This window comes from Haliotis asinina, chromosome 9 (assembly GCF_037392515.1).
Source record: "Haliotis asinina isolate JCU_RB_2024 chromosome 9, JCU_Hal_asi_v2, whole genome shotgun sequence".
NCBI classification, from domain to species: Eukaryota; Metazoa; Mollusca; class Gastropoda; order Lepetellida; family Haliotidae; genus Haliotis; species Haliotis asinina.
In genome coordinates this window covers 57176258-57189959 of record NC_090288.1, presented here as the reverse complement: position 1 = coordinate 57189959, position 13702 = coordinate 57176258, and the positions used below count along the sequence as shown (strand labels likewise).

Here is a 13702-nt window from a genome sequence, read left to right as displayed (position 1 = left end):
CGCGATGTATAAAGATTACAGGTAAGTTCTACCGGGTACCCAAACAAACAATATGAGCTGGTCGTGAATTTGAAATAAATATACGAGAACATTGTTAATAGGTCATTAAACAAGTAAACTGCAACTTGATGTATGGAAATAAAAGCAGTTCCTGACAGATGACCTCATTTTTATATTTTTCGGGTCGTTATACCATGTTTATACGGTCGATTGATAACATTGATATCCATCGTATATATATATGGACTGACTTTAAAATACGTCATGCAATCTCAAAAGCGTAATAATTCATCGACACTGTAGACAGTAGACTGTTGTTGTAATTTGTATTTGACTGTGTGTTACTTGCTAGCTGGAGGACGGTTTACTGATCAGACTAATACAAAATTCTGTTTATATTACGTTTCATTATATCAAGTATTTTCAACCATTTCAAATTTAAACATGTGCAACCGCTGTAGATTATCCCTGGTGCAACTAATCTTTCAGTAGCGCATGACACATAGCAATAGTTGCCTGTTGAATATTACTAGTGACGTCACTGGAAAGCTTTTCCAAATCCGCCATTTTGTGCAGGTACGTTTGACATTATTTACATCAAGCTATTCCACGTTTCCAAAATGGGGAATGCTTTCCTTAAACTCTTCAATAACCTGTTCGGAAAGAAAGAGATGCGAATATTAATGGTTGGTCTTGATGCAGCTGGGAAAACAACGATTCTATATAAGCTGAAACTCGGCGAGATCGTCACGACTATTCCAACCATTGGCTTCAACGTGGAAACAGTCGAATACAAGAATATCAGCTTTACAGTGTGGGACGTCGGTGGTCAGGACAAGATTAGACCGCTGTGGAGGCATTACTTCCAGAACACTCAAGGTTTGATATTCGTTGTTGACAGCAACGATCGGGAGAGAATCGGTGAAGCTAAGGAGGAGCTGAACCGAATGGTTCAAGAAGATGAATTGAGGGAAGCTATCATTTTGGTGTTTGCTAATAAACAAGATTTGCCAAATGCAATGACCGTGAGTGACATCAGAGACAAGCTAGGCTTGTCCAGTTTGAAAAACAGAGAATGGTACACTCAGTCAGCGTGTGCTACCAGTGGAGATGGATTATATGAGGGACTTGATTGGCTTTCAACTAAGTTAAAAAATAGGAAATGAGAAAAACACTTCAACATTGTTTTATTTTCCATGTGTATATGGTGTTGTCAGGAGCGAAGATATAGGGACCACACTCTCTTTGACTTTTCATCTGTAACAATTGACTCATATGACCTAGTCATTTTCATGTGTGAGAAACCCTATGGAAAGTGAACAGTGTTGAGAATCTCAGTGCAATGAGCCTTTTCTCCTGTGTCAAGATCTGCACCTCAAGAAGACGAAGGGATTGGAAAGAGTATCATTATTTATTGCATGGACATTTAGAAAGTTAAAATTGCTAATAGTATACAGTTTGTCTGAAACAAGATCTGATTAGATGTCCACTCACACCTTCTACCTTTGCTTTATCTGTTGTAGCGTGCGATCATATTTGTGATGGGCGATCTTTGAGTTGATCATCTGTATATTTTTAAGGTGATTAAGATTCAGTGTTTGATTTGATTTGCCCAGCAAGCTGCAAATGATGTTCATTCTGTTTGTAACATTCAGATACAAGCTTGTCTTTGGGAATATGTCCTGTGAGAACTGAATTCTGCAAGATACATCTTGCCTAATCTCTGATGAAAGGGAACTGTTCTCAACAGCTGTGTGGAAAAATAATTTGATAATAGTATGAGAACATGTATGCTTCCACTATTTATCTACCAGTCAGAAATTGTCTGAGTTTGAGATTTTGATACAGTCCATATACATTTATTCTTCCTATCATTCCACTTCTTTGCCAGCTAAAGGTGTTTGCCAAATGGGCACATTGATAGAACTCTTGTGTGTATAGTATACACATCATAACAGCATCACGGGAACCAAGATTCTGAAGTAGCAAGAAGTCATTGTCTACAGCTAGACTGAAAGGCAGCTTGTTCCTTGACATGCTATGTCATCAAAGATCGCCCATTCCCAAGGCATATGCAGTGAATCTCTTTTTGTGTCCCACAATATGTATATAAGTGTCAGACTTGAAATAACCAAGGAAGTAGAACAACTCTTTGCAGATGTATATATTTGTTCTTTTCATATGTAGTACAAGTGATTTATTGGTAGTAACTTGTCACTGATGATACAAAGGAAATTTCACTATTTTAGATGCCAGATTTTTATGGATGTCGATAAGACGTGTCAAGCATCAAGAAAGCCAACTGATTTTTCAGTGTGATAATCCAAATGTATTATGTATATTTGAAACCTGAGGGACTGAAATTATGGAATAAATGGTATGTAGTATTACAATCAGTACTGTGTTCTGTTTTTGTGGTGGTGTTGGAAAGAAAACCTTTTCATTGGAATCATCTAGACCTGCGGATATGCTATTATCCAGCTCAAGGTCTGCAACAGTTGTTGGTAATACTTGCCTAATGAAAAATTAATGGTTCCTATTTCTTAAAAACAGTTTAAACGTATGTGATTGATTGTTTGGATTGAGTTAAACCAGCAAGAGGCTTAACTCTAAATGATTGAATTCAGTGTCACAATGCTGTGTTAAAGCAGCTTTGAAAATGAAAGACTTTAAGAGGAATCGTGATTTTGAAACACATAACTTTTTTCCTCAGGGTGCTTGTAGAGTCACAGGACATAGATTGAGATCTAAGTTTAATACAGGCCCTCCAGATCTGTTGAGTACTATGAGTGGCATGTTTAGAAGTTGGTGAATCAGTCCCTGTCTACTAGCTCCACGCCAAAGTGGTAAACCTGCCTCACTATTGCCATGTTGGGATTTCCTTGTGCATACCGGGGCATCAGTGGTCGGATGGGTCCTTCAGTTCTTTGTGCGAAGTTGCATTCCTTGGGCATACTAGAAATCCATAATAATGGGTTTGAATCACAGTTTTCCACAGTTAGTTTTGAGGTCTGTTAGCTAGGGGTACCTTCTATACCTTGTATAATGCTGTATTTTGACTTCAGTTTGGTATACTAGAATTAATTTAGTTTAGTTTTCTTACCGTCAAATCTTTCTAGTCATAAAGTGACAGTTTTGGTCATTCAAAGTAATTCAACAGTGTGAGGTTTGGCTCTTGTCAATTTTCTGCATTATGATCATATCTTATACGCCGAACCGAGCTTGCCGTAAGAGGCGACCAAAGGGATTGGGACTTCAGGCTCACTGACTTGGTTGACACATACCATCGGTTCCCAATTGCACAGATTGATGCTCATGTTGCTGATCACTGGATTGTCTGGTACAGACTCCATTATTTACAGACCGCTGCCATATAGCTGGAATATGGCTTAGTGCGGCGTAAAACTAAACTCACTCACTCACTCACCCGAACCAAAACAGACCAAACCCAGATCGTACTCTTAGCACCATGTTCTAAGCAGTGAAATTGCTTCAGTGCATAAGGGTATTACAGTTCTATGCAGCATCTCACCCACTGCACTCACAACTTACTTATAGAATTGATGAAGATGAGACAAGATGGCTCAAGCACCTGTTTTCTATTTTACTTAATTTTTCAAAAAGGCAGGGTTGATGTGTGTTGTGTTTTTTCCTAACTTAAGTTGAGTGAACTATGTCAATACTGTCATCTGGCTTTCCAGTCAACACTGACTTAAAAATATATGGCCTTTGTAAATAGTAAAGATTATACTTGGCAGTTATACATTGAGCTGTGAGAATACTCACAGAAGTCTGAGCTGCAAAGTTGGAAATAGGTATGCCTTATACAAAATATCTCTTTTTACTCTGCTTTTATTCTGTAGGTTAGGTTGAAAACACAGTTTTTCACTAATCATGGGAATATTTGTGAATACACTGCCACTTAGAAAGTGGTCAAATAAAATGCATGCTATTTTTTGGATTACACTTTCCTAGTAAAGTAGTTTCTGGTGCTTTTATGAGGTTGAGTCGGGCACCTAATCACCAGGACACAAAGTCAGCCCTCTAACCCACTCAGCCACCACTGTCTCCAGAATATTGAAGTAGTAGTCTAAATTACAGACTTCGTGTACCTGTCTGACAAAGGTTACTTGGCACAGATCCCATGACCTAAAGTGCAAATTGAGTGATCTGAGTTTCATGCTGCTCTTAGCAGTATTACAGCAATATCATGGTGTGTGTGTGCGTGCACCAGAAATGAGCTTCACACACTGCATTCACATGATGTGTGAATGCTTAAACCACTGGCCTACCTGAACGCCCCATCATGACCTTGGTTTGATTTCCCACATGGGTGAAAAAGTTGAAGCTCTGTTCCTTTGTACTGCATGTTGCCGTATCCTCTACTGGGTGTGTATACATATTCATGTGGTCATCATCTGGTCATTTACCAACAGATTTGTGGATTCTTTTAACTGCACAGGGTTGTGTATTGTATATTAAGGGTTCTGACAACACTGAAAGAGTTTGCACACAAAGTTGACTCAAGCTTGCTGAATTGCTAGCCTGGCCCACCACACCCATTATCAGATTTCCTCACACAGTGATATTCAAAGCTGCTGGTGAAAACTGAAAAATATTGAAGGAACACTTGAATTTTCATGTGTTCCTTTTTCGTTTCTTTCTCTATATCTAGTGACCATGCTCTGTAAGTTAGGTTATTTTTTAACTTCTCTCAAGTTATGTTTTTGAAAATCCTTAGTATGTATGCAGAAAGGATTTGAATGTCAATGCTGCAGTAACATCTGTTGAGATTCTCTCTATTTTTATTCAAGTTTTAACAGTGGAATTGTCTGCATAATGTATGTTTTTGTACATATGATAAGCATGGAAACTAATCTTCACCCAGAACAGAAACAGTTTAAGCCTTGGACTGTGAGTGAGTTTAGTTTTACACCTCTTTTTAGCAATATTCCAGCAATATCATGACGGAAAATGGGCTTCACACATTGTACCCATGTGGGGAATCGAACTCGGGTCTTTGGCGTGACGAGTGAATGCTTTAAACACTAGGCTACCCCACTGCCCCTAAGAGTTGAGGAGGCTCTCAGTGAAGGTCTTGTTTCAGTTTCACTTAAGCCCTGATATTTGTCATGCTTGTCAGTGTCACAATAGACTAGTGCTTACACTGTCAAAAACACAACTTTGATAGAAATGAATTACCCTGTGTAGAAAGGAAAGGAACCCCAGTGAGATGGGAAATGTCTGAACCCGACTTGTGTCACTAAGGCTGTTTGATGTGTGAACCTGACTTGTGTCTCCAAGGCTGTTTGATGTGTGAACCTGACTTGTGTCTCCAAGGCTGTTTGATGTGTGAACCTGACTTGTGTCTCCAAGGCTGTTTGATGTGTGAACCTGACTTGTGTCAGTAAGACTGTTTGAATTACAGGCAGTGCTGGGCAGGAGGGACAAGAACGTTTCCGTAGACTGTGATGCAGATATCTTTAGCCTGGTACCTCCGATGAAATATCCAATACCAGTAAACATGTTTGTTGTAGAGATAAATCAGGCTCTATCTCAATCTGGTTGCCTGTGTTTTGAATGACATACAATATTTTGTACTGTTTGTTAATCACAAGTAAAATTACTGAAATATTTCGAATTCCATAACTAACAGGTCAATCGTGTAAAAATATATTCAGGTAGCAAATATGTATACCTGTGAATTGTAAATGTGGTAACCATGGTAACTGAACAACTGAAACTATATTAAATATTCTAACCATCAATGATGCATAAACATGCAATGAATATGAACTGAAACTGTAAATTGTTAAACCTGCTTTAGTTGTGTACAAAAACAGACTGCATAATGTATATACCACTACTCAGCTAAGGATCGAGTAACATGGAGGTCAGCAGGCACACATGATAGACAATAATTCTCAGTTCTCGCTGTGTGTGTGTGTGTGTTTGAGAGAGAGAGAGAACTTGCTTTCAGCTATATGTGTATTGGGACTAGTTGTTTAGGTGCAATGACCAGTTGAGTGTACACGGTACAGTGACTGCCTTACAGCTATATGTGTGTCATATCATGTGTATATTCACTACACCGCATGTATTTTCAGATTACAGCTATGTCTGGATATTGAGTATATGTGTGTATTTTCAGATTGTAGTTATATATGTGTAAAGACCAGCTGTTTGTGTATATTGACTAGTTGTGTGTGTATATTGACCATCTGTGTGTGTATATTGACCAGTTGTTTGTATAGTGACCAGTTGTTTGTATAGTGACCAGCTGTCTGTGTATAGTGATCAGCTGTATGTGTATGTGATCAGCTCTGCATGTATGTTGACCAACTGTGTGTGTATATTGAGTGTATTGTTACCAGCTGTGTGTGTATTGTGACTAGAGTGTGCATAGTGACCAGCTGCATGTGTATGTTAACTAGCTGTCTATGCATACTGACTGGTGTGTATATTGACTAGTTATGTGTGTACAGTGACCAGTAGTGCATGTATGTTGACCAGCTGAGTGTATATATTGACTAGATGTGTGTGTAAAGTGACCAGTTGTGTGTATATCGACCAGCTGTTCGTGTATATTGACTTGTGTGTATACTGGCTAGTTATAAGTGTATATTGACCAGCTGTGTGTGAATAGTGACCAGCTGTATGTGTATATTGAACACCTGTTTGTGTGTAGTGACCAGTGTGTGTATGGACTAGTTATATGTATATTGCAACATATGTCATATTTGGGATTTCACTTTCTTAGTAAATCCCTTTCTTAGTAAAGTACAAATTCTAGTACTTTTTTTCGGTTGAGTCCCATCCGGGAATCGAACCCGCACCCTCAGAGTCAGGCACCTAATCGCCAGCACACAAAGTCAGCCGCCTAGCCCGCTCAGCCACCGCGACTTCCACAAAAATGAAAGTTGGACAACTGGTAGTCTAGACTACGTACTTTGTGTACCCCTCTGATGAGTGTAAATTGGCACGGCTCCCACGGCCGAAAGCTTTGATTACACGATGCCATTTAGAAAGTGGTCAAATGCAACATATGTCATATTTGGGATTTCACTTTCTTAGTGAAGTACAAATTCGAGTACTTTTTTTCGGTTGAGTCCCATCCGGGATTCGAACCCGCACCCTCAGAGTCAGGCACCTAATTGCCAGCACACAAAGTCAGTCGCCTAGCCCGCTCAGCCACCGCGACTTCCACAAAAATGAAAGTCGGACAACTGGTAGTCTAGACTACGTACTTTGTGTACCCCTCTGATGAGTGTAAATTGGCACGGCTCCCACGGCCGAAAGCTATGATTACACGATGCCATTTAGAAAGTGGTCAAATGCAACATATGTCATATTTGGGATTTCACTTTCTTAGTAAAGTACAAATTCGAGTACTTTTTTTCGGTTGAGTCCCATCCGGGATTCGAACCCGCACCCTCAGAGTCAGGCACCTAATCGCCAGCACACAAAGTCAGCCGCCTAGCCCGCTCAGCCACCGCGACTTCCACAAAAATGAAATTCGGACAACTGGTAGTCTAGACTACGTACTTTGTGTACCCCTCTGATGAGTGTAAATTGGCACAGCTCCCACGGCCAAAAGCTATGATTACACGATGCCATTTAGAAAGTGGTCAAATGCAACATATGTCATATTTGGGATTTCACTTTCTTAGTAATTGACTATTGTGTATAGTGACCAGTTGTGTGTATATAGTGACTAGCTGTGTGTATAGTGATCAGCTATGCATGGATGTATATTGACTGCTTGTGTGTATAGTAACTAGGTGAGTGATGAGAGTGACTTTTTCTGTGTATAGTGATCAGCTATGTGTGTATATAGTAACCTGCCGTGTATGTATATTCACCATTTGTGTGTATATTGACTAGTTGTCTGTATATTCACCAGCTGTGTGTGTATACCTGTTGTATGTATTTTATGGATCAGCTGTATGTGTATTGACTAGTTGTGTGTATAGTGATCACCTGTGTGTGTATATTTACTAGTTGTGTGTGTATAGTGACCAGCTGTATGTGTATAAAGATCAGCTGTGTGTATATATTCACTAGGTGTGTGTATATGACCAGCTGTGTGTGTATATAGACTAGTTGTGTGTATATAGCGACAAGTTGTATGCGTATAAAGACCAGCTGTGTGTCTATGTTCACCAGGTGTGTGTATGTTGACCAGTTGTATGTATGTTTTGGACCAGCTGTGTGTGTATTGACTAGGTGTGTGTATACTGATCAGCTGTGTGTGTATAGTGACCAGTTGTGTGTGCATATTGACCAGCTCTGAGTGTACATTGACTAGTTGTGTGTATATATAATGACTAGCTGTGTGTGTATAAAGACCAGGTGTGTCTGTATTCACTGGATGTGTGTATTTTGACTAGTGTTTTATGACCAGCCGTGTGTGTATATTGACGAGCTGTGTGTATCTTGACTAGTTGCATGTGTATAGTGATCAGTTTTGTGTATAATTACCAACTGTGTGTATACTGACCAGCTTTGTTCATACTAACCTGTTAACTGTTATCAGGTTGGTCATGGATGCGTTATACAAAGACTTTCCTTGTGTGTTCATTTTCTTCCTGTAGATTTGTAGAGCAGATGTTTTCCTTCTGGTCAATGTAGAAATGACGCCGGTCTTGACTTTAAGGGGATGGTTGGACTTGTAGTGGATGCATTGATCCATATGGGTATGTTATACCTACACGGATGTTTGGAGTTGGTTGCAGGTGGTATGGGATACAAGGACATCGAGGAAAGATAGTTGGATGTTCTGCTCTGTTTCAGTGGTAAATTTGATGCGGGGATGCTGTTGAATATTAACTAGCTGTGTGTGTATATTGACCAGTTGTATGTGTATTGTGGCCAGGTGTTCATGTATATTGAACAGCCGTGTGTGTGTGTGTGTGTGTATAGTGATCAGCTGTGTGTATGTTGACCAGCTGAGTGTGTATATTGACCACCTGTGTGTTTATGACTAGTTGTGTGCATAGTGGCCAGCTGTAAGTGCGGCGCAATGTAACCTGTTTACCGGTATTTACCGGTTCAGATAGGTAAACGATACATATTCCGATCGAAAACCGGTATTTTGACATGCATTCCGAAATTTCGTAACATTCGGAAATCTTCGGATATTTCCGTTTTTGACATCATAACGTATGTGAATGTTGTGAAATGGTGACACCGCACAGCAAACAATATTACTTTATTTCTTAACATATACGTTATTTTGAACATATTTTACAGAAGGGGTTCCCAAAGTTGACAGACTAGTTGGACTTATATTGTATTTGCGTTAAATTATCACCAATTACCGCGTTAACATATGTATTTGATACCAACTGTTGGTCAAGTATATGTTTTGGTTTCCTACATGCGCAGTTTCGTTTTGTGGCTAGCGTATACTGATATGACAGTGAATCATTACCCTATTTGCTCAAAAACAGCGTCCCGAGTTTTGTCCTTAGCTCTAATTACAGTGTCTAGACAGGAACCAGCACTCAAACCAGTGGCGCTCTTGGTAATCACGAGCCTTATGGAACCTCAAAAAGGCACTTAATACGTTCGTGATAACCATGGAAACAAGAGATAGTAGGGAGTGGAGTTGTATGCCATATTCCGGATCATGCGATGTGCTTGTACGTACATGCGTGACTGCCAGCATTCCTTGATTGGTTCCCGAATCTTCCGCTTGGTGTCTCTGCTCTTTGCGCAGTTCGACAAGGACACTTCATAAGGATGCTCTACACATCTCACTGACTCAGAACCGACCACAGGTTGTCATGTTCAGCAAATTTTTGCTAAGCTATCGACTAAGTCGGAAGTAACGTATTTTCACGTCTTTTAGTTTAGCGCTGCCAAGGTTCAACCAGTGAACTTCCTTTCCGCGGATAGACACTCTACCCATTAGACTACTCGAGTAATGAGTAGTGAAAGACTGGATGTGCTCACTGATTACTTTAGTTTTACTGCACGTCTGCGGATATTGTTCGCAAGGTGACAGTTGCATGGGAGATAACTCTTGATTTACTGTAGACCACGTTGCCTGTTTTGTGTGTTGGTTCAGTCATCAGTAGCACGCTTTACAAATGATATGCTTGTTTACTAATACTGGTGCATGGAATGTGTTCTTTCGTCAGAACCTCGGACTGTGCGAAGTGTTTTAGTTGTGACAGAAGGCAGCAGTGATGTTCGTGTCAGTAGAGAGACCACAGTAACGAAGCGGACGTAAAATACATCATCTCTCTCAAGTGGCGTCAAAGAAACACGACCGAGAGCGCCGTCTTAGCGACGCTCTCATTCCCCTTGCTTGGAATAAATAGTTTGTGCTGAGATGTATACAAGAGAAGGTGTTGTACGTATTTTTGTTACTCACCCGTTGAAGAAATCACTGTTTAATTATTCTACACTATTATTACACATACTAGTACCTCAGTGACGACAGTATCAGACCTTACTCGACTCAGAAAGCGTTGGATACTCTACCCAGGAAAGAAGTACTTTTCTCGAGATTACCTTGCCAATGAGTAATGAATAAAATACTTAACGATGTCCCGTGTAATATGTATTTTTGAAACTCGTGAATGGTATTGGTATCGAATTCGCTTTCACTGGTTCGATACCAAACCATTCCCTCCTTTTATAAATATGGTATTACACTGGACGTCGTTTAGTATTCCCTATCAATTATATCACGGCATGTCAGTTTGCGTCCGAAACTTAATCACTTCAACAAAACAAAAACTAAAAAAAACCGCGAGTCTGATGCCGACAAACCTCGAAACAAACTCATGGCGACCAGGAGACGAACTGCTACTCATGCACACGGAACTGACGTAATTGAATTTGTTTCGATGCCAAAGGCGACTGGGTGAGGTTCTTCCTAACAGGGTTTAATATACCAGGGACGAGGCAACATTTACTAACTTACTTTACCATTTTTTTACATTGCACTAAGGTTACCTTAGTGACTTACTATCACCTTAGTGCCTTGTGAAAGAAGGCCGTGGGCTGTTAGCCCCTGAGTCTGGACTACCCCGGTAGTTGTTGTACTGACAAATAGAGATCTCCTGGGTAAGGGAGGTTTTAGGAGACTGTTTGAAATATGTACCGCTACCTGTTCATATCAAACGGTTTTAGAAGACTGTTTGTAATGTACCATTACCTGTTCATATTAAATGCTCACATCTGTTTGTAATGTACCGCTACTTTTTCCTGTCAAACGCTCAAATCTGAATCTGCTACCTCACACGTATAACTGTTCAGTCACTCTTGCGTTACACGAAGACACATGTTGTCTACCTTTACAATTATTTATGGTTAGTGTGATTTGAAATCTATGACGAAAATGTTTCTTTTTCAAAATCGGCTGTAAGACTGTGTTTTGCATCAGCTTTGTCCGTTAACGCCGGGTACACCGGGATATGACGCACGGTGATGTGAAAGGTAAAGCGAACGAACATCATGATGACACGACGGGTTATGGTCAGTTCTTTAGATCTTTCGAGAGTCTGAGATTATCTGCCTTCTCTAAAACCAGTCCTTCTTGGATCTTCCAACTAGAAGCTTTTAGATGTCTTTGAAAGGCATTTACAAAGGGAATCTCGAATAGTCTTATCCTCATCATGGTATGTGCATACAATGAACTAGATTTATAACGAACAGGTATGTAACAAAGCGATAGATACAATGAACATTTTGGTACCTGGATTATTGCCAAGGACAACATTGAACAAAGAATGGCCACGTGTACACATTAAATTTCTGAAGTTCTTGCGACAAGTGGACCGCTGCTGTATAAGTGAGGTATTGTCGAAAACAGCGGTAATCCTACCTGTGTGTGGTCTCATTTCAGTGGTGGAATTCTAGGATATTTGTACGTATGGATTTGAAACCAAATGTGCTAATACCCCAACTGTAGTAATATGACGATAAATGTATCAACACCTCCAGAAGGTGCCCAACGTACAGTGTGTTATTACCATGGGGAACAATGCACAATGTAACAGCATCTTCTAAAGGTGCCCAACGCACAATGTAATATTACCATCAGGAACAATGCACAATGTTACAGCATCTTCTAAAACTGCCCAACGCACAATGTAATATTTTATTTTAATTACCATCAGGAACAATGCACAATGTAACAGCTTCTTCTGAAGGTGCCCAACGCACAGTGTAATATTACCATCGGGAACAATGCACAATGTAACAGCATCGTCTGAAGATGCCCAACGCACAATGTCATATTTTATTTTAATTACCATCGGGAACAATGGACAAAATACAACTTCATCTGAAGACGCACAACGCACAATGTAATATCACCATCAGGAACAATGCACAATGTAACAGCTTCTGAAGATGCCCAACGCACAATGTAATATTACCATGAGAAACAATCCACAATGTATCAGTTCCTTCCAAAGCTGAGCAATGTGCAAGGTAATATTACCATGTGGAACAATGCACAATGTAATAATATCACCAGGAACAATGCATAATGTATCAGTTTCTTCCTAAGGTGAGCAATGCACAATGTAACAGCATCTTCTAAAGGTGCCCAACACACAATGTAATATCACCATCAGGAACAATGCACAATGTAACAGCTTCTGAAGATGCCCAACGCACAATGTAATATAACCATGAGAAACAATCCACAATGTATCAGTTCCTTCCGAAGCTGAGCAATGTGCAAGGTAATATTACCATGTGGAACAACGCACAATGTAATAATATCACCAGGAACAATGCATAATGTATCAGTTTCTTCTTAAGGTGAGCAATTCACAATGTAACAGCTTCTTCTGAAGGTGCCCAATGCACAATGTAATATTACCATCGCACAGAATGCCCTACGAAACATTTTCTGAAGATGTACAACGCACAATGCAATATTAGATCGTGGGATACATTTCATTGCTACAAGATTATATAAAGGCACGAGTTATCCCAGCTAAAGGTCATCTCGCTAGGGATGATGGGAACTGTCAGGTTCCTGCAAGACACTCCAACATAATCAGCTGAGATGCTGTTGCTTGTGCACGATGTAAGCCAAAGTTAAAAGCGTCCGGGGATGAGTTGGCTTAAAATACTGCCACATGATAGTACGTGATTATGACAGTAGCTGCATGTCACTCAGTGGGACAATCAATTTACAGTACTTTAGACATCAAGAAAATATTTCAATATGGCGCATAGTTCATCAATTTTACTTTTCTTTACACACTATTAGTAAGTCAGTAAGTGCTATAAGGGCTATTGTCAAACGATGAAACATTGTTTGAACTGCCAAAAATGTTTATGTGTCGTCCTTTGATAAAACTATTTTAAAAAGAGTAAAAAAAAAAGAAATAAAAAGGTATATATAAAATATAAAAACAAAACACCCCGGTGGAATTAAACTAAACTCACTCCAAAAACAGACAAAAAAGAAAAAAAATGCAAACCATGCCATTGAGATAACTCCATGTTGGAAATCATGAAGCCTGTTTCTAGTCAGGGGAAACTGCAAACTCAGTTTTAATTCAAAACTACCATGGTCATGAAAGTATGTTTGCCATTCTGATGTACTTAAATGAGAATAATTGTTCATTGTAGAAACCCGACTAAACTGAATATGCTTATCCCCCAAATTCAGATATTTGCTGATATTAACAAGGCTCCAGTAGGCATCATTGTCCTATATGTTTAT

At 39.6% G+C, this 13702-nt stretch overlaps 1 protein-coding gene across 1 annotated transcript; it reads left to right on the top strand.

Annotated features, from left to right (window-relative positions):
• Positions 1 to 531: 531 nt before the first annotated feature.
• Positions 532 to 2396, top strand: LOC137295753 (ADP-ribosylation factor 1-like). Its single transcript, XM_067827285.1, has one exon. The coding sequence runs from the start codon at positions 621 to 623 to the stop codon at positions 1164 to 1166; it is 546 nt and encodes a 181-aa protein (XP_067683386.1). The 5' UTR covers positions 532 to 620; the 3' UTR covers positions 1167 to 2396.
• The last annotated feature ends 11306 nt before the right edge of the window (positions 2397 to 13702 follow it).

What these genes read in the sequence shown, in the direction of transcription:
- LOC137295753 (XM_067827285.1), top strand. Translation starts at nt 621, where the DNA reads ATGGGGAATGCTTTCCTTAAACTCTTCAATAACCTGTTCGGAAAGAAA.